The following is a 25206-nucleotide window of genomic DNA, read 5'->3' as shown; positions in this document are numbered from 1 at the left end:
GTAGGGGGCCCGGATGTGTGTCAAGCGAGGTGAATGAGTGAGTTGACTGGTGCTCTTTTCATTTGATGACGGGGAAGAAGGCTACTGAAAACAATACAACTTTCCCCTTTTTAAGATGCTGGTCGACTGAGATTTCAAACATTGTATACTGTGTGTTGCTGTGTCTCTGTAGATTGAGTATTGCGCGCATACAAACGTACTTCCGCAACAGGGCGACTAACACATCAAAGTAGCAGACTGCCGCAGACGCATTTTTGCGCAAACCGCTAGTTTCTTTGAAGACGCTGCCACTCTGTTTTCTGTTACTATCAGTCATTTTTTGTATTTAAGATTCAGAGGTGCACAATAACATGCTTTTGCAGGTGTAGAGCAGGATTGAAAGCACAAACCAAACAATTGATCATGTATGAAAAAATGGGTCACACGGGGCCCCAATGGCTCGGGGGTTGAATAATCCATGAGAACTGGTGTGTGGTTTACGCGCGCTAAATTGCAATTCAAGAGATCTATAAGTGTTACTCTATCAGTATCACAACCTATACAAACCCAAAAGAGTTATTTCCGCCCTGATATGGCCCTTCGTGGTCGGCTGGGCGTTAAGCAAACAAACAAACAACATTTCCGAACATTAAAACGGAATACAAAACAAAACGGATCTTTTGACAAGCCCTTTGATATTGTATACATTCCTGACATTTCATTTGGCAGATTATTAGAACGAATTCATTTCTGGTACTATCTCGTGCAACTTGTGAGAAAAGGTGGCTACGCGAATGCCGGCAGAGATATCTAAACCAAGTCACCAAAACAAGAAGACGCAGCAAAATTAAACTGTGACACCACACTCATCTTCGCCAGTTTGTCATTTATGAACACGTTTGTGGACACAGGACATGCCATGTTTATGGACTAAGCAATTTGCTGCAGTGTGTTGAAGACAGTAAGTGTCGACACTGCGCACTGCTGCGATTTTGACCTCCGGTGGAAGGAGATTACCCTCTCGGGACAAGAGAAGCAACTCTGAGTGACATTTTAGTCGGCGTTGCTTGTGTATTCCCAAACTGGCTGGGACGGCGTTTTGTCAGCTAGAGATACATCATATCTGCGTGATTGTGATGAATACACGCTGGCTTAGGCGCATTATAACCCGCCACTGCGGAGTTTTTTACTCTTTTTATATTTAGTCAAGTTTTGACTAAATATTTTAACATCGAGGGGGAATCGAAACGAGGGTCGTGGTGTATGTGCGTGTGTGTGTGTGTGTGTCTGTGTGTGTCTGTGCGTGTGTGTGTGTAGAGCGATTCAGACCAAACTACTCGACCGATCTTTATGAAATTTGACATGAGAGTTCCTGGGAATGATATCCCCGGATTTTTTTTGATTTTTTTCGATAAATACTTTTGATGACGTCATATCCGGCTTTTTGTAAAAGTTGAGGCGGCACTGTCACACCCTCATTTTTCAATCAAATTGATAGAAATTTTTGTGAAGCAATCTTCGACGAAGGCCGGACTTCGGTATTGCATTTCAGCTTGGTGGCTTAACAATTAATTAATGACTTTGGCTATTAAAAATCTGAAAATTGTAATTAAAATTATTTTTTTATAAAACGATCCAAATTTACGTTCATCTTATTCTACATCATTTCCTGATTCCAAAAACATATAAATATGTTATATTTGGACTAAAAACAAGCTCTGAAAATTAAAAATATAAAAATTATGATCAAAATTAAATTTCCGAAATCGATTTAAAAACAATTTCATCTTATTCCTTGTCGGTTCCTGATTCCAAAAACATATAGATATGATATGTTTGGATTAAAAACACGCTCAAAAAGTTAAAACGAAGAGAGGTACAGAAAAGCGTGCTATGCAGCACAGCGAAACCACTACCGCGCTGAACAGGCTCGTCAGTTTCACTCCGTTATGCACAAGCGGCGGACTACGGTCATTGTGAAAAAATGCAGTGCGTTCAGTTTCATTCTGTGAGTTCGACAGCTTGACTAAATGTAGTAATTTCGCCTTACGCGACTTGTTTTTTAATGTTCCTGGATGTCTTTAACATAGAGGGGGAATCGAAACGAGGGTCGTGGTGTATGTGTGTGTGTGTGTGTGTGTGTGTGTGTGTGTGTGTGTGTGTGTGTGTGTGTGTGTAGAGCGATTCAGAGTAAACTACTGGACCGATCTTTATGAAATTTTACATGAGAGTTCCTGGGCATGATATGTCCAGATGTTTTCTTCATGTTTTCGATAAATGTCTTTGATGACGTCGATCATATCTGGCTTTTTGTAAAAGTTGAGGCGGCACTGTCACACCCTCATTTTTTAATAAAATTGATTGAAATTTTGGCAAAGCAATCTTCGACGAAGGCCGGACTTTGGTATTGCATTTCAGCTTGGAGGCTTAAAAATTAATTGATAATGTTGGTCATTAAACATCTGAAAATTGTAATTAAAATTATTTTTTTATAAAACGATCCAAAAACAATTTCATCTTATTTGTCATTATTTGCTGATTCCAAAAACATATAAATATGTTATATTCGGATTAAAAACAAGCTTTGAAAATTAAAAGTATAAAAATTATGATTAAAATTAAATTTTCGACATCGATTTAAAAACAATTTCATCTTATTCCTTGTTGGTTCCTGATTCCAAAAACATATAGATATGATATGTTTGGATTAAAAACACGCTCAGAACAAGCGGTAGACAGATGATGCTACGAGTATACGGTCTTGCGGGAAAAAATGCAGTGCGTTCAGTTTCATTCTGTGAGTTCGACTGAGCTTGACTAAATGTTGTATTTTCGCCTTACGCGACTTGTTTGTTTTTGCCCATGAAAACACAGATGTGTGCCTGTGAGAGACTCGGATACGGAATGACTAGTTAAGCATGCACAGTAACTGTTCCTCTGTGTATGTTGCAGCCTGGTACAATGTACAGACCTTCCTTACTTCCCCCTTCCCGACCCTCCCTCTCTTTCCCGGGCTCCCAACAGTGGCGTGAGCTTCTGTAGTTCTAAGTTATGGGACTTCTGTGTGTGCTTACTCGGAGTCCCAAATGATGCCTTGGAAGAAACTCGCCAATTAGAGCTGTTGTGGTGCTTGTGTTCTGGCTACCACTACTCCACCCCTAAAGAATAAAGTGAAAGAAGAGAGAGAGAGAGAGAGAGAGAGAGAGAGAGAGAGAGAGAGAGAGAGAGAGAGAGAGAGAGAGAGAGAGAACTTTGAACTTTGAACTTTATTACAGGAAAGATAGCATTGGGTCCGTAGAGAGAGAGAGAGAGAGAGAGAGAGAGAGAGAGAGAGAGAGAGAGAGAGAGAGAGAGAGAGAGAGAGAGAGAGAGAGAGAGAGATTCAAACACATGTTTTCAAACTCTGGTTTGAAATGTCTTTCTAGATTGTGGCATCAAACTTTACTCCGCTGTTGATGGGGTTGAATGGCAAGTAAACAGGGTTGGCGTTGACTATGGCCCCAAAACAAAATAATGGAAACTTTTGTTTGTGTGTCGCAAGTATTCCTAATGTTCTTGGCATTTGGACATTTTTGAGCAGCAATCAGAAACAGGTGCCGTTTCTTGTTCTGTGTGTTTGACAGGTGATGTTACTTGTTCTGTATGTGACAGGTGCCGTATATTGTTCTGTATTGTTGACAGATATTTTACCTTGGTGTGTTTGACAGGTGTTTGGCCGTGTTTTGTGTGTTTTGCAGGTGTTGTGCCGTGTTTTGTGTGTTTGACAGGTGTTGTGCCGTGTTTTGTGTGTTTGACAGGTGTTGTGCCGTGTTTTGTGTGTTTGACAGGTGTTGTGCCGTGTTTTGTGTGTTTGACAGGTGTTGTGCCGTGTTTTGGGTGTTTTGCAGGTGTTGCAGCGGCAGAGGGATGAGCACCAGAATGACAGACCCATCGTTCTGGATCACCTGATTGAGGAGGCCATCTCCCGTCCCTCTGCGTGTAAGTACAACACTCTGCTGCTTGGCTTAACCAAATGAAGATGTCTACCTATAGATATGTCAGTACAACACTTTGCTGCTTGGCATATCCAAGTGATGGTTACTGCCTGTAGTTATGTATGCTGGCCATTTTGTGTGAACACCAAATACTACTACTTATTTTCTGAGAAACTTCCAGATTTTAAGCGTTTTGAAACTAGGTATCTTTTTTTTTTAGGGAAGTAAAGATTGGACTTAATAAACAGAGAGTTCTTTACGGGGTGGCATGTTTCTTATTTTTTTCAGATTAAAAATCTTTCACAGAAATTACGGTGTAATGGTCAGCGTAAACCGATGACAAAGTTAAAGTGCTGTTGTTTTAGTGGCGACCATATTGAAGTTAATAAGAACCACGGGTTTCATGAGAAATAATTATCAATCAGTAATGAAGATGACGATCAATATGTCTGTGGCTTATAACAACTTGAGTGGTGATGGTGTTTCTGTTGGTGACCTTGACGTTAATAATAATAATCTGGTGGTCATGATGATGATGATGATGATGATGATGATGATGATGATGATAACGACGACGATGATGATGATGATGATGATGATGATGATGATGATGATGATGATGATGATGATGTTACAGTTACGGAAAGGGACAACGGCGGATGTTCAAGCGGGACATTTCTAACAGAGTTGGACCAGTGTCTTACTGCGGAGCAGCTCGCGCATTTCTTACCTGCCACCGAGTCCAACGTGTGAGTAGGTCCCTTAAGGCCAGAGATGGCACGGAAGTTTGGTCCAAAAACGTGTTTTGGGTTCTCTGCATTGTTAGATACTATGAACACCATATAATCACTGTGCAATGTAATATGTCATTGTCAACCTCTTTCTTGCAATAAAATGATCATTTTCAAAGTATTTTATTAACATTTGACACCATTTTGAAAACTTTTAACATTTTTTTTTCAGAATCGTTTTTTGAGCAGCAGTGCCGTCATTGGGACATATTTATCTTCTAGAGTAACTGTCGAATCTTCTTGTTCTTTTTTGTTTTTTCACCAAAATGACATTCGTACAGTGAACTTCGTGACATTGTATTAACGGACTGTAACTACCCGTCACTGAGTCCAACGCATGAGTAGGTCACTTAAATACGAGCTGGCAGGCTGGATGGTGGAATGTCTTAATGTATTGGGGCATGTGTTTCGAGTCTGTGCCAAAAAGTCAGTTCCTTTATTGCATGACATTTGTACAGTGAACCACGTGACAGTGTCTGTATTAACGGACTGTAATGTACATGTACATTAAGTTATCCGTAAAGGTATGAACGCATGCACATTATGATACAAGTGTACTTGTATTTGACCTCTTTGAGTGCAGGATATCCGTAAGGTACTGTATTCAATCATAAGATTGTCTGGGTGTCTATTTCTTAGCGCCCCCCCCCCCCCCCCCCAAAAAAAAAACCAAGTGACCTCACGTAATGTCATCAACTAAGCAATGAAACACAATTAAATCATACATCATTAATTGGAAGTAGGGTGAAGTTCATTAAGTTTGACAGTTTTGACAATCTTTCCGGAAATTTAATTAACTTCTGAACGGAACTTTAAACATCCTCAGACATTTCATTTGACGAGCTTTTAGTTTTGGGGAACATTGTCCTGAAAGTGTGAAAGCAATCCTTTGTGTCTACCGCGAAAGACAGCGTTTTTTGTCGTGTAAGCCATCAAAACAGATGTCAAAACCTCCCATCTCCAACCTGTCTCGCGGCTGACACCTGCCTCAGGGGTAATTACGTAATATTAAACGTACCCAAAATAGCTACTCATAATAACCTGCACTGAATAGATAATTGGTAAACACATCTTCCTTTCTGTGCATTAAAGTTGCTCAAGTTTGCCTATTATGAATTAGTGTCGATTTTTGTTTAGTTCGAAACATTTTGTCGGGTCGAGTTGGGTGTATCCTAATTTAGAAGTGAGCCACGTCAGCGTTTTGAAAGAAATCCAAAAGTATACATTTAACATTGTAAGTTTGATTAATATATATACCAAGAATATTATTTTCTTTCTTTCTTATGAGAAGTTCAATAAGTGGTGTGCTTTTTTCATTATTTTTGTTGCCAAGTTCGTAAGGCCTAAAAAATAAAATAGGTGTGGTTACGGTAACCCGACCTACCCTATTTTTAGGGGCCGACCCTATAACTTTTTATTACATTTGTCAACAACAACAACAAAAAACTTGTGCAGAAAACGCAATGAAAGCGAAAGCGCTCGAGTCGCACACTTATTTCCCTGTCAAGTAGGTTTAATTTGTACACATTAAAAAAAAAAGTTTAAAAAAAAAAAGTGATTGCCTTTCTTCTTACCCTATTTATTTTGGCTATGTTACCTTAACCACACCTCTTTTTTTTGGCCTAATCGAAAGTTTTACTAATAACAATGATTGAAGACATCCCTCGGCAAGTTTTTATTTTTCCCAATGATTTTTAAGACCACCTACGGAACTGACAACTGTACCACCAAGCCTGCCAGAAATATACAGTCAAACAAACAGTCGGTCTGATGATGTATTTTCATGGTATATTTGGTTTGATGAAGTATTTTCATGGCGTGTTTGGTTTGATGAAGTATGTTCATCGTATGTTTGGTTTGATGGTGTATTTTCATGGTATATGTTTGGTTTGATGAAGTATTTTCATGGTATATTTGGTTTGATGGTGTATTTTCATGGTATGTTTGGTTTGATGATATATTTTCATCATATGTATTGTTTGATGAAGTATTTTCATGGTATGTTTGGTTTGATGAAGTATGTTCATCGTATTTATGGTTTGATGATGTATTTTTACGATATGTATGGTTTGTTGATCTTTTTTCATGGTGTGTCCGTTTTGATAAAGTATTTTTATGGTGTGTATGGTTTGATGGAGTATGTACGTGGTGTGTTTGGGTTGATGAAGTATTTTCATGGTATGTTTGGTTTGATGAATTATGTTCATCGTATGTGTGGTTTGATGATGTATTTTTACGGTATGTATGGTTCAAATGATGAAGTATTTTCATGGTGTGTTCGTTTTGATGAAGTATTTTCATAGTGTGTTTGGTTTGATGAAGTATGTTCATCGTATGTGTGGTTTGATGATGTATTTTTACGGTATGTATGGTTTGATGAAGTATTTTCATGGTGTGTTCGTTTTGATGAAGTATTTTCATGGTGTGTTTGGTTTGATGATGTTTGTTCATCGTATGTTTTTTTACGGTATGTTTGGTGTGATGAAGTATTTTCATGGTGTGTTTGGTTTGATGGTGTATTTTCATGTTAGGTTTGGTTTGATGAAGTATCTTCATCGTATGTATGGTTTGATGATGTATGTTCATGGTATGTTTGGTGTTTTTCAGAGTAGGCGCCAAACCAAGCGGTAACAGCAAGGCGAACCGACAAAAACGACAGACACACAGGCTGCTGTTTTCCTTGTGGCGGGATGCCGTGGTGCCGTACGTCTTTAACTCATCTTTTCGTGAGTACAAGATTAAAATTTGCTCATATATGAGCATGTTGTTTTAATGTCCGTCTGTATGTCTGTCTGTCTGTCTGTCTGTTTGTCTGTATGTCTGTCTGTCCCTAGTACGTTTGTGTCTACGTGTGTATATATGTACCTCTGCCTGTTTGTGTGTGTGTCCGTGCGTGTCTGTCTGTCCCTATTTACGTTTTTGTCTACATGTGTATTTGTATCTGTGTCGGGTTTTGTTTGCCCCTCTGCCCGTGCGTGTCTGTCTGTCTCTCTGTCTGTCATGTAGGTCTCTTGGGATTATTTTTTTGTTGAGTAACAAGCATTTTCGTGAAACGATATTCGGACAATAAACGATTTTCTCGATTTGTAGATGTTTAATTCTGCCTGACGGTGTCGTCAGACATATCAACGATTCTCGTGCGAAAGAAAACTCTGCCACACGACAAAGTCTGAACAGCAGGTAACATATGACAACAGGAACAAGTCGCGTGAAGCGATATAAAAACATTTAGTCAAGATCAACACCACAAACCAATCATCGCCGAGACTACATTCAGATAGTCTCGGCTAACCATACCGAAGACCGTGACGGGTCACGCTCGCCGCCGCGAAGCACGCGTCCGTTGTACTTACTGAACCTATTTTCTTTCATTCTGAGCACATTTTTAGAGTAAACATGACATATCTATATATTTTTGAATGTAGGAGAAGATGAGGAATACAATGCAATCAATTTTAAATCTGTTTGCGAAAAATCGATTTTAATGACAACTTTAATGAGCAAACTCATTAATTAATTTTTAAGCCTCCAAGCTGAAATGCAATACCAAAGTCCGGGCTTCGTCGAAGGTTCCTTGTCCAAAATTTCAACCAATTTGCTTAAAATATGAATGATGGCGTGACAGTGCCGCCTCAACTTTCACAATAAGCCGGATATAACGTCATCAAATACATTTATCGAAAAAATTAAAAAAACATGTGGGGATATCATACCCAGGAACTTTCATGTGTAGTTTCATGAAGATCAGTCCAATAGTTTTCTCTGAATTGCTCTACACTACATACACATACAGACACTGGGGTCCTGATTTGGCATACTATATGGTCCGCTGGACCCAAAAAGCAACAGATATCAATCCCAAAAAAACCACACACATACATACACCACACCGGCCCGGTTGGCCTAGTGGTAAGGCGTCCGCCCCGTGATCGGGAGGTCGTGGGTTCGAACCCCGGCCGGGTCATACCTAAGACTTTAACATTGGCAATCTAGTGGCTGCTCCGCCTGGCGTCTGGCATTATGGGGTTAGTGCTAGGACTGGTTGGTCCTGTGTCAGAATAATGTGACTGGGTGAGACATGAAGCCTGTGCTGCGACTTCTGTCTTGTGTGTGGCGCACGTTATATGTCAAAGCAGCACCGCCCTGATATGGCCCTTCGTGGTCGGCTGGGCGTTAAGCAAACAAACAAACAAATACATACACCACACCCTCGTCTCGATTCCCCGTCTGTGTTAAAATATTTAGTCAAAACTTGACTAAATGTAAAAAGCTGTATAGGAGCAGCTCTCGGTGTATCTAGCTTTGTTCTGTATGCGGTTACTGTTTCAGCATTTATCATGTTGATTCTTTGTTCAAGCTTATCTGTGTGTCATTGTGAATGACTGTTAGTCTTTGCTTCTGCAAATTTTGGGTCACTTCCTGGTTTTACTCGGCAATTCCATGCTAGGTTCTGTACACTTCTTCTTTTGCGTTCATGGGCTGAAACTCCCACGTAGCCTACAGTCGTATTTTTGCAAGAGTGGGATTCACGTGAATGACTATTTTTAGCCCGCCATTTAGGCAGCTATACGCCGATTTCAGGGGTTGTATGCTTGGTATTTTTGTGTTTCTATATAACCACGGAACTATGACATGGATTACAGGATCTTTTCCACTGCGCACTTGGTCTTGTGCTTGTGTGTGCACACCAAGGGGAATATGCACTAGTAGGTCTGCACATAAGTTGACCTGGGCCGGGAGATCGGAAAAATCTCCACGTTTAACCGAGCGGCCGGGATTCGAACGCTCACGTTCAGGCCGTTAGAAGGCCTGCGTCTTATCCATGAGGCCATTGCGCCCGTCATACTCTCTATACGGGCGGGGATATAGCTCAGTTGGTAGCGCGCTGGATTTGTATTCAGTTAGCCGCTGTCGGCGTGAGTTCGATCCCAGGTTCGGCGGAAATTTATTTCACAGAGTCAACTTTGTGTGCAAACTCTCTTCGGTGTCCGAACCTCCCCGCGTGTACACTACATTGGGTGTGCACGTTAAAGATCCCACGATTGACAAAAAGGTCTTTCCTGGCAAAATTGCTTAGGCACAGTTAATAATTGTCTACCTATACCCGTGTGACTTGGAATAATAGGCCGTGAAAGGTAAATATGCGCCGAAATGGCTGCAATCTACTGGCCGTATAAAATTTCATCTCACACAGCATCACTGCAGAGCGCCTAGAACTGTACCCACGGAATATGCGCGATATAAGACTCATTGATTGATTGATATACTGGAGTTTTATTTTTTATTTTTTATACCATATTGATTCCATGCGCCAATGAGCCCGCGCGTCTGCTTGTGACGTAATGTGATAAGAATGGAGCGAGAGAGAGGGAGAGTGAGAGAGAGAGAGAGAGAGAGAGAGAGAGAGAGAGAGAGAGAGAGAGAGAGAGATTTGTTTTCATATTGTCGTCCTAATCTTGACTTTTATGAGTGGACTATTTGCGCCTCGATATTTTATTTATGTCCTTACGTTTTATGTTGTTTATTGTAATGCTGTATACACCACACCTGAGTTTCTCCTCGTTGAGATAATAAAGTGTTGTATGTCTATGTCTACCAGTGACGTAGACGAGGCAACAAATGATAGTTTCTTTCTTCTGTTGACAGCGACACAGGACAGACAGTTAGTCTTGTCAGCCATGGCGGAGTGGGAACGGGTGACGTGTATTCGCTTCCGGCCTGCCACTTCCGACGACATGGACCTTGTCATTCTCAGGGATGGACATAGGTCAGTTGCAATATGCGTTTGTGTGTGTGTGTTTCTGTAGGCTGTAAGGGAGAGAGAGAGAGATAAATAGAGTGATAGTTAGAGAGTGAGAGTTTGTGTGTTAGAGGGTGTGGGGTGCTGGGGGAGGAGAGAGAGAAAGAGAAAGAAAGAAAAAGAGATCGAGAACGATAGACAGACAGAAAGACAAACAGAAAAGATTTCTGGATGGTATGACGTTTTATTTACGATATTGCTTATGTCAGCCCCCCAGTTGTGTGCCGTTTTTGTGTGTGTTTTGCGTGTGTGCCATTTTTGTTTTACCGTTACCCCTCTCTCTCTCTCTCTCTCTCTCTCTCTCTCTCTCTCTCTCTCTCTCTGTCTCTCTCTCTCTCAGTGTCTCTCTCTCTCTCTCTCTCTCTCTCTCTCTCTCTCTCTCTCTCTCTCTCTCTCTCTCTCTCTCTCTCTCTCTGTCCTCCTTGACATTGGGAGTTACTGATGTCGACATAAGAAACTTGTGGTTTTGACCTACAAACCGTAAACAGGACGTAAAAGGTCAAGGAAGAAAGGTCTGGTCTGTGCTGACAACAATCGTCTTTTCTCCAAGTGCATACGATTAAAACGGGTATATGATAATTATATGTAGGCGAAGGTAAAGGAAGCATCTTAGGTACTCTTTGTGTTGGACTTTTGAAGACAAGGGCAAAATGTAGTCGGACACACAAATATACATGCAACATGGCTTGTCCGTTTTTATCATTAATGTGTAAGTTGGCTGGTTGTTGGTTTTTAACATCCCTTCAACCTATTTGGCTTTGCGGAACCGCATCTGTAGTATGGGGATATAGCTCAGTTGGTAGCGCGCTGGATTTGTATTCAGTTGGCCGCTGTCAGCGTGAGTTCGATCCCAGGTTCGGCGGAAATTTATTTCACAGAGTCAACTTTGTGTGCAGACTCTCTTCGGTGTCCGAACCTCCCCCCGTGTATACTACATTGGGTGTTCACGTTAAAGATCCCACGATTGACAAAAGGGTCTTTCCTGGCAAAATTGCTTAGGCACAGTTAATAATTGTCTACCTATACCCGTGTGACTTGGAATAATAGGCCGTGAAAGGTAAATATGCGCCGAAATGGCTGCAATCTACTGGCCGTATAAAATTTCATCTCACACGGCATCACTGCAGAGCGCCTAGAACTGTACCCACGGAATATGCGCGATATAAGACTCATTGATATTGATTGATTGATATATATATATACACGTAACCTTCTTAGGCCGCAAGTGCTAGACCAGTGTAACGGTGGTTGGGGGGGCTATTCCAATACGTTGTAATAATGGCGAAGGAAGCATTGTGCCGACCGACCATCAGTCCCTCACGTTGTAAGACTAGTAATCGAAAAGGCCAAGTCTACGTGCATTAGTGTTACCTAGTCCTTTGATCTACACCTTAATGGACAATGTTCGGAAATAACTCTGTCGGGTTTATATGGACTGTGGAAGAGTGAATATATACTCATGCATTTTGTGAGTCAAACTTTCCCACGTGACATCATTGGCCAGACACTAGCGAGAGGTGTGTCTGAAACAGGTGGATAAGGAACACGCGTAGAAAGCTTGCCTCACTAAAAGCGAGAGTATTCACTCTTTCACAACCCATACACATCTGACAGAGTTATTTCCGGAGCTCGACTATTATGTCGTATGAACGTGGCGGTCTGGCCTGCGAGAGCAAGACTAAGGCCAAAAAAAAAAAATAGGTCTGTTTACGGTAACCCGACCGACCCTATTTTTTTCGCGTGACCCTAGACTTTTTTTTGGCATTTGGGGAAAACAAAAAAAATTTTTTTAAAAAATAAAAAAAATCTTGGGGTTTTTTTGCAAAATAACGTAAAAATATGGTTTTTTGAAAAAAAAAAAAAAAAAAAAAAAAATCCCGACCTACCGACCCTATTTTTTGAGTCACTTGAGAAAAAGTGACTCTATGTAATCGGTCAGTGTTAGTCTGTCCGGCCGGCCGTCCGGCCGGCCGGCCGTCCGTAGACACCACCTTAACGTTGGACTTTTCTCGGAAACTATCAAAGCGATCGGGCTCATATTTTGTTTAGTCGTGACCTCCAATGACCTCTACATTTTAACGATGGTTTCGTTGACCTTTGACCTTTTTCAAGGTCACAGGTCAGCGTCAAAGGAAAAATTAGACATTTTATATCTTTGACAAAGTTCATCGGATGTGATTGAAACTTTGTAGGATTATTCTTTACATCAAAGTATTTACATCTGTAGCCTTTTACGAACGTTATCAGAAAAACAAGGGAGATAACTAGCCTTTTCTGTTCGGCAACACACAACTTAACGTTGGGCTTTTCTCGGAAACTATAAAAGTGACCGGGCTCAAATTTTATGTGAACGTGACTCCCAGTGACCTCTACACTTTGACGTCTGCTTTGGTGACCTTTGACCTTTTTCAAGGTCACAGGTATGTCTTGAAGGAAAAAAATTGAAATATCATATCTCTGAAACTATTCATCGGATTTGATTCAAACTTTATAGGATTATTCTTTACATCACATTATTTACATCTGTATTGTGTTGTGAATAGCAATTTCTTCCTGTCCATCTGATGCCTCATATAATATTCAGAACTGCGAAAGTGACTCGATCGAGCGTTTGCTCTTCTTGTTTGGCCTATGTTACCGTAAACAGACCTATTTTTTTTTTGGCCTAATGTAAATTCGGAATATCTTTGTGGCTTCGTGCTTTTCTTTATGGGAGTCACTCGACCTAGATCATAATTAACTAATTAAAGCGCCACAACAACGAGATGTATGGCCTCTGACCCGTGCAGAAGGGGCGAGGTTAGTCTATGTGATGCACCTCGTTTAACTTGCCTTTCTATATCAGTTCTGCAAGCAAGTTATAATTAAACGTTCAATTCAATACAGGTCAATTCAATTCAATTCAGTTCAATTCAGTTCAATTATTCCAGTCAGTTCAGTTCAATTCAATTCAATTATTCAGTTCAGTTCAGTTCAATTCAATTCAATTCAATACAACTTCATCATCTGAATGTAGAAAATTCAGAAATGTGTCGTTTGGCGAGTACATGCATGAGACCAAGGGTAGGGAGTGTGGTGGCGAGAGAGGTGAAGGGACGGGGAATGTTTCCGGTGCTGTGTGCTGGGCTGTTAGCAGTGCCCGCCAATGTTTAGGCCAAAAAAAATAGGTCTGTTTACGGTAACATAGGCCAAAAAAAATAGGGTCGGTAGGTCGGGATTTTTTTTTTTTTTTTTTTTTTTTTTTTTTTCAAAAAACCATATTTTTACGTTATTTTGCAAAAAAAACCCAAGATTTTTTTTATTTTTAAAAAAATTTTTTTTTGTTTTCCCCAAATGCCAAAAAAAAGTCTAGGGTCGCGCGAAAAAAATAGGGTCGGTCCGGTTACCGTAAACAGACCTATTTTTTTTTTTGGCCTTAGCTCAGGCACCGTCGCGGCAGACGCGCTTTAGCACTATTCTGGCCATCCGGCAAATTGTCGTTCTCATCTCTTAGGCAGACTAATACCAAGAGGTGTAAGTTACACCCGCCTTCAGGCTCAGCCATTTTCAAACGCTCGACTCAAGACTAAGTATACACGAAGATTACATCCCGTAACATTCACAGCTCTGACAAAAGGATCACAAGTTAAAAACACTTGCACTAAAACCTCTCCCTTTAGTCTTTACATACGCACATCTGCACCCACACACACACATCCAAATCAAAACACATCCACTTATGTTCCACTTCGCCGGGGCTCGTATAAACGAGAAAACAAAGCGTAAATGGTTAGCCAGGGCCGGACTAGGCTAAGAGGAGGGGGGGGGGGTTGCTAGAGGTGGTCCAGGGGGATATCCCCCCTGGCGGCAGGGGCGGACTAGTTCATTTTATGGGGGGGGGGTCAAAAGTATATTGTGAAGATATGGGTGTGAAGGCGCGAAGCGCCTAGCTTGCTAGGGGGGTCCGGGGGCATGCCCCCCCGGAAAATTTTGAAAAAAAGGATGCAAAATGGTGCAATCTGGTGCATTCTGAGGATGATCATTACCAGTTTCAGGCAGCAGATTTTGTCACTGATTATAACCCCCAAAATTGAAACTCAATGTAAAATAAAGAAATGCATACCTCATTCAATATTTTTATATTTTTATATTTATAAGATGGGTCCGGAAACCCTAGAACCCCCCCCCCCCCCCCCCCCCCCCGTCGTCCGCCCTTGGGCGGGGTCAAGGGGCAGAGCCCCTTGTGGGGGTCAGGGGGCAAAGCCCCCTGAAGCTGATGGGTAGGTCATATTCTGAGATAAGAAAATGGTCGCTCCTTGCATGAAACGGCATAAAATAAGCAATAATAAAAAATGTTTTAAATAAGTAAGGTACATGTTCAGGCTAGGGGGGGGGGGGGTTGCGCAACCCCCATAACCCCCCGGTAGTCCGGCCCTGGTTAGCGTTTAGTCTGTATGGAAGGTAATTTAGAGCAGAGGTCTCAAACTACTGACCCCAAACAAAAGTACAGCTTGCTTTTTGTTATTTAAGTGGGGTCATAATTCTCTTTCAGATGTTCTACAAACATTGGGAGGGTAGGAGGGCGTCAGTTAATGACGCTGGCGCAGCCATGCAGAAGGGTGAGTAGCATCTTTAGGTGTGGTATGACAACATTGTTGCGTGAAGTTCAGGAGGTTAACTGCCTTGCTTTCAGATGCAGAGGGTGTGTGCGTCTGTGGAATCTTTATTTACTGTTTTGGCTCATCTACGTGTAGGTTCTATGACAGAAATTATCTGTCTCTCTCCCTTTCTCTGCCTTTGTCTCTCTCTGTCTCTGTCTGTCTCTGTCAGTCGCTCTCTGTCCATCTCTCTCTCTCTGTGTCTCTATCTGTCTCTTGGTTTCAGTGTCCCCCCCTCTCTCTCTCTCTCTCTCTCTCTCTCTCTCTCTCTCTCTCTCTCTCTCTCTCTCTCTCTCTCTCTCTCTCTCTCTCTCTCTCTCTCTCTCTCTCTCTCTCTCTCTCTCTCTCTAGATGTATAGCAACATTTTTGAACGATGAGAAGAATCTTCTCAAATCCAAAGAAGGGTCACAGGCGCATGAACACGCTCTCAGTGATTTTATTCCAACCCAATAAACTGCTGTAAAGTGTTAGCAGAATTGAATGATTTTCACGGAACTTTTCAACCGCGCATTGATCCCTTGCTTGCGCAGGTAGATTGGCAGAGTGATTAGGACTCGATCAAACTGTGGCACAAAAACAACGTTTTTCTATGAAAATCTGAAGAAAGGAGGAATAAATTGGTTACACACCTCGTCTTAGTGAATAATAAAAATAATGGTCCTGAGTTCGCAGTCATGAAAAAGCTCGGTGAAGCTCGCATTTTTCCTGATCCGCGAACTCCGACCATTATTTTTTAATATAGCTATTCTGATGGACACGTGGGGGAATTCGGGGGCTGTGATTGGATAGTCTCACACATCCCTTTTCCGATCATCAAAGCATAACGCTACGGAAGTTGGTAATTTGTTGCTGATATCCAAAGGATATCGGCAATAACAAAGACGCATGGTTCCGGTTTCTTCCACGTGTATAAAGTACACGCATACCTCGCCAGGTTTGTTTCTGTGACTAGTCGACAGACGATGCCATTTGGTTTGTGTGTGTTTTTGTTGTTGCTTACTGTACATCAGTGACATACATTACGTGTAAAATCCAGTTCTTTAACAGGCAACAAACCTTGCAAAGTTCAAGAAGCTGCAATCTGAAGCGACCTATCTCTGATTCTAGCAGACGATCTCTCCAATGTTTAACACAAAATCAGCAAACTCTCCCTGTCACATAGAACGTCCATTGTATAGTGCAATGTTAAAGATGAAGTTACCGGTCTGAAACATTTAGTCGTTTCTTCTGAGACAATATAAGATGTTTGGTGGCTTGTTGACAGACCAGCTTTTTTGTTGGTCCAAGGGGACCATATCGTCTTTTGTTTAATCTTTATCGACCAAGGCCGAAGGCCGCGTTTGATAAATATGAGACAAAAGGCGATATGCTCCCCGAGGACCAACAACAAAGTGCTATCTGACAACAAGCTACCAAACATCGTTTTTGTCATCATTTTGGTTGTGCAACAAAATGCACAATAACCCACAGGGAGACGAATTTTTAGAATCCAACTCCGGGCCAAAAAGCATCGTCACAGTAGCACGAGATAACACGTCAAACTTGTATGTGACGTCAAACGTAGCTTGTTGACGCTTTTCTTCCAGTCTGAAAATGTACAGAGCTGCGATCATACATGTGAGTTCAGTAAGTGTTGAGCATATTTCTTTTCTTTTAAGTGTTTATGACTTTTCGTTGTGGATTTTGCGATTACAGAGATAAGTTGCAAATTGACCATGAGTCGCCGCGGTAATTATCAACATTGATTGGGTCTTTGAGAGTGAATGCTTACAATCGTTGTCCTCGGAAACACGAATCCAAAGCCACGATGGTTCCACACATCAAATAATCAGCCTGATTGGCTTTTACTTTGACAATCCACGTTTCACATGAAAGCTCAAACCCATTCACCACCTCGAGTTATTGCATGGGGAACATGAGATTTATTTCCCAGGTGTTTGTGAATGAAAACTCGTGAAAATGATGACAATCCTTGTTCTCTTAGCATCTACAGATTTACCGCAGTCTTCACCACGCGAATCCCCAACAGAAGTCAGACTTTCCTAGCATATTGACGTAATGCTAAACATCCGGTTATCTCGAGTCTTCTGTGTAGCCTAATACATGTCCGTGGGTTTTTCAATGTTCGGTTATTTCCGTGGCTTCATGCGCAAAGGGATATGCGCACTATAACCGTCGTCTGCAATCAACGACATGGACCATTCTGGCAGTTGTTGCTGACAAAAACATGATTTTAACACAGAATATAATGTCAGAATAGCTATATAAACGCTATTGTGTTTTCATCGTAGCAATAGGGTCCGATAGTTAGACTCGAACAAGTATAATGCGACTCGTCTTCGACTCGTCAGCATTATACTTGTCTCGTCTAAATATCGGGCCCTATTGCTACGCTGAAAACACAATAGCTGTTAATATTCACTGAGACTCGGCATGTAACCTTCACTTATTTTATCTTATCTTATGTTCTTCTTCTGTAAAAATGCACGTTTTTATCACTTTTGCCTTTAATGGTGATGAGAAGGGAGACGACGATGACGACGCTACCTAACTATACATTTTAGTCGGCCTCTGACATCACATGTCTCAGAGAAGAAAAATCCAATGTGTAATCGATACATCAGTAATGACGTAGACATAACCACACAAACAATGTCGTCATTCATTCAGAAACGGATCTTGATCCACGAGCTGGGTCACATGCTGGGCCTGATACGATGACGTATGTATAATGACGTAGACATTACCAAAACAAAAATGTCGCCATTCATTCAGAAACGCATCTTGATTCAATCGCTGGGTCACGTGCTCGGCCTGATACGATGACGTATTTGTAATGACCTGGACCATAACAATAAATAAATATCGTCATTCATTCAGAAACGCATCTTAATCCACGAGCTGGGTCACGTGCTCGGCCTGATACGATGACGTATTTGTAATGACCTGGACCATAACAATAAATAAATATCGTCATTCATTCAGAAACGCATCTTAATCCACGAGCTTGGTCACGTGCTGGGCCTGATCCACGAGCACCAGAGACAGGACCGCGACAGCTACGTCAGTGTCATGCTGAACAACGTCAGGAACTCCAGTCAGGAGCGCTTCCAGTTCTCCAAGCTCTCGCCCAGCACGGTCGGTGACGGCCAGGTCCGCTACAGCTACACCTCCATCATGCACTACGGCAAAAATGTGAGTGGGGGGAGGGGGTGAGTGTGAATGTGTGTGTGTGTGTGTGTGAGTGTGTGTGTGTGTGTGTGTGGAGGGGGAGGATCAGTGGGAGGTGGGGGGGGGGGGGAGCGAAGCGTTTGGGTAAGTGTGTATGTGTGTGTGTGTGTGTGTGTGTGTGTGAGTGTGTCATTATCGGCAAGGTCCGTAACAGTTACACCTCCATTGTGCACTACGGCAAAAATGTGAGTTGTGTTAGTGTGTGTGTAAGTGAATGTGTGTGGAGGGGGGAGGCGCAGTTGCGGGGGGGGGGGGGATGCGTTTGTGTGTGTGTGTGCACATGTGTTAGTGCACGTGTGTGTGTGTGTGTGTGTGTGTGTGTGTGTGTGTGTGTGTGTGTGTGTGTCTCACTGTTGGCAAGGTCCGATACAGATACTCCTCCATAATGCACTACGGCAAAAATGTGAGTTGTGTTAGTGTGTGTGTGTGTGTGTGTGTGGAGGGGGACGCGCAGTGGGAGGTGGGGGAAGCGGAGCGTTTGGGTGAGTGTGTGTGTGTGTGTGTGTGAGTGTGTGTGTGTGCACATGTATGCGTGTGTGTGTGCACACATGTGTGAGTGTGTGTGTGTGTATGTGTGTGTGTGTGTGTGTGTGTGTGTGGGTGTCACTGACGGCCAGGTCCGATACAGCTATACCTCCATGACATTCGGCAAGAATTTGATACATGTTGTGTGGTGGGGGTAGGGCCGGGGTGTGTGTGTGGGTGTGTGTTCGCCCGTCTATCTGTCTTGTGTGTGCATGTGTTTCTATCTGTCTGTGAGTCACGCCGTGGATGGTGGCACGCCTAGTTTTTTCCACCGCAGGAACAACACCCAATTCATTCCCCCGCAAGACGAGCAACATGGTAGGTGTCTCCAAATTAATGCCTTAAAATAGTAGATAACCAGACTTTCTAGTATTGAAGTTTATATCATACTGTTCGGTACTTTATTTTGCATTGGATCAGCTAGTTGTCTTACCATTTACACTCTCGTGTACTACATAAGAGAAGAAATGTCATCAAGACAAGTCAGAAATACTGTCTCCCACGTTAAAAATGATGAAATAACACAAAGCACGGTCAACAGAAGGGCTTAAATCTTTTTGCTGGTCAAAGTCAAACTACTTGTGGATACTGCTCTTCATTTTTAAGTTTAAAGGCATATGTACGCGCTCCCGTGTTTACAAAGTGTAGTTTGCCCATAATCGATGTCAAACGCACCATGTAATGACGATATGTCGCCATGCGCGGACCATATACATGCATTACAGCTTGTTCTAGCCTCTGAAAAAGTGAGGATGTCAACAAAGACGCGGAGTTATTTCCCTTGCGTCAACGCTACCTCTGTTGGCAAATCTATAAATAGGACGATCTAGATCAAAATAAAAATTCAAATATCTCAACATTTAAGGGGTCCTAGACCACAATATCTTGCAGGGAACTTAATTTAGCATGTCTCCAGCTGTGGGTAAAGCAATTAGCGTGTATAGTCATCGAGTACATATGGCTTTAAGCTTACCTTAGTTTAGACTCACGATCGGTTCAAAGATCAACAGTAAAATTTGACGGGGTAAGATCCCCCGCAGCTTGGTCAAAAATGCGGGGGACCTTATCTGGTGTCTGCGGGGGACCTTACCCACTGAGAATCGAGTACCACAAAATAACGCTAGATTAGAGCAGCTTATCCACGATGCTGGTGCCCAAAAACGCGCATACAAGGCAGCAAGGTATCGAAGATTAAACTGTGAGTATTAAAATAGTGCTTTAAATGGTAGTTCTAGGTTAATTTGTACGAAATTGAGACCTCTCTGTATAATTTTCACGGACTTCGGCAGAAAATCGAACGCCACTGTTCACGAGTACACAACAAGACATAAATTACATATTATACATATAGCCTAGGCAATTCTGCTTTAGAATATATCTATACTTAATAATGTGATTTGCCACAACGTACCTTCACATGGCAATTCCTTTGCGAGATAACAATTTTGCTTCCGCGTGCGGGGGAACGAATTGGGTGTTGTTCCTGCGGTGGACAAAACTAGGCGTGCCACCATCCACGGCGTGTGAGTATTTGGTAACTTTTCTTTTTTCGTTCCTCTGTCTTTCCGTCTGTTTATCTCCCTACCTGTGTGTGTGTGTGTGTGTGTGCAGTATTTCGCCAAAACCCCAGAGCTGACTACCCTGATGACCAAAGACCCCAAGTTCCAGGACGTGATTGGCCGAGCAGAGGTACCAGCGGTCAGTGATGCTGAGACGGTCAACCTCATTTATAACTGTGGAGGTTGGTCAGTTTTACATAATGTTGTTCGCAGGGCCGGACCAAGTTCGTTTGAGGGGGGGAGGGGGTTCCAACTGAAGGCAGGGGTCCAAAGTCCACATTTTTTTTCCTCTGAGAGGTACATTGCATGGCCAAGGGGGGGGGGGGGGGGGTCCGGAACCCCAGGAACCCCCCCCCCCCCCCCCCCCCCCCCCCCCCCAGATCCGGCCCTGGTTCGTGAAATACTTCAAGGTCTCACTGCAGTACTTAGGCATTCGTGATGAGCGTAATATTGTACTGTGTGGGTAGTCCAAATGGAAAATGTTGGGTCCCCTTCACAGCTACAGACACACCAAGTATCAGAAACGATTTTTGCTACTTAAAAACCCAATACTCTTACAAGGGACACAACCGCCGTATATATTCCATTTTGATGTGCAGCAAGATGATTGCCTCCCATGGAGACCGTTTTCACAATTTTGGTGTAATTGTTTTGTCTTGTATGTTAAGATTGTTTGTTGATTAAATTCTTCCGGCAGTCACGGGGTTTACGTTTTATTTTTCTTTGTTCTGCAGGCACAACCCAGAACCGTCTGCCTGACGCTACGTGCGACCTGTTGAAGAGAAACGGAGCGTGCGACGGGCGTAACAAGGACACCATCCGCCCGCTCTGTCTCAGGTCCTGCCACGGTCAAGCGGGAGCAGCTCAGCCAATCGCAACAGCCTCCCAGTTCGGCCCCACCCACCAGAAGACGCACATTCCCTCAACGGGTCGGGCGTCCAACGTCATTGGCGCACGACCTGCTGACTCTGCTATTCCGCAGACGATTGATAGCGGTTCCAGCGTCCAGCTTCCCCGAACAGGGGCTCCACGCAAACAGATGGCCGCGCCTATCTTTGGTAATGTCCCGCTACGGCAAAACGGCCGACTCTTGAGCTTCAGACAACAGCAACAGCAGCAGCAACAGCAGCAACAGTTACACGAACAGCAGCAACAGTTACACGAACAACAGCAACAGCGGCGCCAACAGCTACAACAACAACAGCTTCAGCAGCAACTGCAACAGCAGCAGCTACAACAGCAACAACTGCAACAGCAGCAGTTGCAGCAGCAGCAACAACAACAACAGCAGCAGCAGCAACAACAACAGCAGCAACAACTGCAGTTGCAACAGCAACAGCTTCAGCAACAGTTACAACAACAACAACAGCAAATGCGACAGCAACAACGTCTACAACAACAACAGCAGCAGCGACAGTTACCGCAGCGCAGGATATCTACGAAATGGGTTCCTCCCGTGATAAAAACCAGGTAAGAAATTTATAATCAGTAATTTTATTGGAAATTCAAATTTCTACCTAATTGGGTGTAATCTGTTTTTTTCAGCGAAGTGTTTAAACTGGAACTGTAATTGTTTCTTCAAAAGACATAAGGTAACTTGTGCTTTTTCTCTGCATTTTCCCTTTTTGCGAGTTATTTTTCTGATTGGAGCTCTTAGGTTCAGAAGACCGATCTAGTTCTTTGAAGATGTGAAATAGAGAGACAGTTAATTTGTGCGTCCATGGTGAAATGATGAGGCAATGAGATCTCTCTAGTTGACTTGCCCTCTCTGCCTATTTCTGTCGGAATCAGGACCCAAGGCCCAGGAGTCGGCCAATTTCATCCAGCCACCAACCCCACGCCCCCCGCCTGGAGCAAGCCCGCTGCCATGGAGATGAGTGTGGGGATGGGCGGGATGAGGGCGGCTGAGAGTTCAATGGCAGCGCACAACATGAAGGCCCTGTCGCCAGAAGCCTTGCCGGAGTCTCCGGTCAGGCCGCCATCGGGCGCACAACAAGGCTTCTTCGCAGCGGCCCCTACCTTCCAGAGAGGGAGGTCTTATCAGTACGAAACGCCTCAGCTAGCCAGCCTCCTGCGATCCATGCTGGCGCAGGCAAGGAGTCTGTCCTTGGGTCCCCCCTACCAGGATCAGCTAGATACGCGACGGCCCCCCGTGCGTCACTACGACCCTCCCCCTGCACAGTACTCGGCTCACGGCGCCAGACACTTCCCTGCACACGACACTGGCCAGTACTCTGCACCCGGTCCTCCGCCTGCCAACTCCTATAGCTACGACCATGGCCAGGCCAACTACTACTCCCCCTCTGCGGGTAGACGGGGCGGGTGGGAGCAGCCGACTCCCCCTTCCTATGTCCACAATTCTCCCGGTCTTCCCGTCCATTCTCCCGAAGGCTGGTACATAGCCAACGATCAGCAGGAAACGAGAGGAAACGGGGATTATGGTGGTGGAGGGGGTGGTCGCGGGTATCAAGCATTCACTGATTACAACAGGAACGTTCAAAATTCAGGACCTCACATGCACATGATTGGGTCTGTCGGGCCGGACGCGCAAAGCTTCGTAGTGTAGTGTTCGTTTTGGTTTGACAGGGATATATCGTGTGGTGTAGCGTGCGTTTTTTAGGCGTCAAAGTTTGACAGACATTTTGCGTAGTGTAGTGTAGAGCAGTGCGGTCACAGGAAAATAACTGTCGGCTAAACTGTTAGGAAAAAAGGAAATAACTCAAAAGACGTTGAAATGGACAGCTGCGAATCAGAACTTCACAAAAGTCACTGTGTATAGGATAGTCCAGTGCGGCCACTCCTTCTAGAAAGATGTCGACTGAACTGTTCGAAAAAAGAAGAAACAAGAAACTTTAAACAGCAAAACTGGGCATACTGTTTTAGCGAAGCATGGAGTTGCACCCAACGAGACATATTGACTTTGCTGAGTGTTACATGATTATCTCTCGAGAACAATGAACACAGAAAAACACAGACGAGGTGACGTTTAGTAACGTGCATTGTATGATATTGATGACGTTTACTTGAGGGTATGTTTTTTTCGAAAATACCTCCTTTAAAGGACTTGTGGGAATTTCTTTTTAAAACCGGTTGTTACTATCAGCGTGGGTTCAACCCCCAAGTTCGGCGCGGGATGTGTGTCCCGGAGTCAACTTTGTGCAGACTCTCCTCGGTGTCCGAACACCCCCGTGTGCACGCATACACATGCGCGCGATGGGGATCCCAGGGTCACAGCGAAAGCCTCAGGCCTTGGAAACACGAATACATGAATGCAAAAATATGAAGCCCGGGTGTCCGTTCGGCCAACAGCCAAAAAAGTAACCATTTCAGCACTGACCCATGACGACCCAACCCGGTCCCTAGCCCATTTCAGGTCTCCTCTAGCAGCCGGCAGCCAGCTGTCTACATCCCCCCCCCCCCCCCCCCGCATTTTTATTTTTTATTTTCATACAAAGCCGGGATTTCCCGTGTAACATGCCCCTAATGGCTTTGCCGTGAGGGCGTAAAACTTTCATTTTCTCTCTCTTTTTAAAAAAACAACTCCTTTTTAGGACCTGTGTTGGTTTCTTCAAAAAATACCTCCTTTAAAAGGACCAGTGATGATTTCTTTGGAAAAAAATACCTCCTTTAAAGGACATGTGATTTTTCTTTGGAAAGCAGCACCTTCAAATGACTCCTGAGATTTTCTTTGAAAAATACCCCCCTTAAAGGACAAGTGAGAGTCTCTCTCAAAAATACCCCCCTTAAAGGACAAGTGAGGGTCTCTCTCAAAAATACCCCCCTTAAAGGACAAGTGAGGGTCTCTCTCAAAAATACCCCCCTTAAAGGACAAGTGAGGGTCTCTCTCAAAAATACCTCTCTTAAAGGACAAGTGAGGGTCTCTCTCAAAAATACTTCTCTTAAAAGAGTGGTGAGGTTTTTTTGTTTTTTTTTGGAGGGGGGGGGGGGGGACTCCATTTAAAGACTTGTGAGGGTTTCTTTGGAAAAGACCTCCCTTAAACGACGAAGGACGTCTACCGGTACTGAGGATTTCCTTGAAACATACCTCATCGAAAGGACTAGTGAGGGTTACTTGCCTCACTAAAAGAAAGAGTATTCACACGTTCACTATCCATACAAACCCGACCGAGTTATTTCCCGAATTAGTCTACTGTGTAGTTATTTTAGGAAACAAATGTTATTTGGTGTTGGATAATTTGTAGCACATGAAATAGAATATACCATGTGTCTTTTTTGAATAAAGAAAAAATGTGAAGGGAAGATCTTGACTGCTTGGTTGTCATTTTAGTGCTTGAAACACACTATGTGCGAGCAAGTTTTGCTTAATATTTCTGATTTAAAATCAAAACGTGTACTGTGGGCTTTTTTTCTTATAAACGATCATGGGCTGTTTAGTTCTTTTTCATTGGCTAAGGTGCCAGAAAACCAGTTCTAAAATGACTTTCTCTCCCTAAAATCTTGACCGCTTATTTTCCTGTGATATTGCTCTTTTTGCAGTTTCAGTTCACTGGAGAATCTGTTTGTTTTGGTTGTGTGTCGGCTGTTAATTTTCAAAAAAAGTTTTCACTTACAAAAAAAGAAAAATACACGGTAAGTGTTTTCTAATCATAGTATAGAATTCACTGATCTCAAGGTAGGGTGTAAATAAATAATGTGTGTTGGAAACGTGAAATATCTTAACAGAAATTGACAGAATTGTTAAATGATTT

At 43.0% G+C, this 25206-nt stretch overlaps 1 protein-coding gene and 1 long non-coding RNA gene across 2 annotated transcripts in view; one reads left to right on the top strand and one right to left on the bottom strand.

Moving 5' to 3' along the window:
- LOC138983827 (uncharacterized) overlaps positions 1 to 25169 on the top strand; it is a 34237-nt gene extending 9068 nt beyond the window's left edge. Inside the window, exons 3-11 of the mRNA XM_070357158.1 lie at positions 3867 to 3957; positions 4591 to 4702; positions 7352 to 7470; positions 10391 to 10511; positions 15076 to 15142; positions 18168 to 18377; positions 20550 to 20679; positions 21232 to 21967; positions 22289 to 25169. Coding sequence (XP_070213259.1) covers positions 3867 to 3957; positions 4591 to 4702; positions 7352 to 7470; positions 10391 to 10511; positions 15076 to 15142; positions 18168 to 18377; positions 20550 to 20679; positions 21232 to 21967; positions 22289 to 23063 — 2361 coding nt within the window. The 3' untranslated portion in view covers positions 23064 to 25169. The remainder of the gene's footprint in view (positions 1 to 3866; positions 3958 to 4590; positions 4703 to 7351; positions 7471 to 10390; positions 10512 to 15075; positions 15143 to 18167; positions 18378 to 20549; positions 20680 to 21231; positions 21968 to 22288) is intronic.
- The window catches only part of LOC138983859 (uncharacterized), a 410309-nt gene that overhangs the window by 327365 nt on the left and 57738 nt on the right, over positions 1 to 25206 (bottom strand). The gene's annotated exons all lie outside the window — the stretch shown is intronic.

The sequence above is a fragment of the Littorina saxatilis genome, linkage group LG13, assembly GCF_037325665.1.
Source record: "Littorina saxatilis isolate snail1 linkage group LG13, US_GU_Lsax_2.0, whole genome shotgun sequence".
Classification (NCBI taxonomy): Eukaryota; Metazoa; Mollusca; class Gastropoda; order Littorinimorpha; family Littorinidae; genus Littorina; species Littorina saxatilis.
The sequence above is the reverse complement of the archived record's forward strand: the minus strand, read 5'-3'. Positions and strand labels throughout refer to the sequence as shown.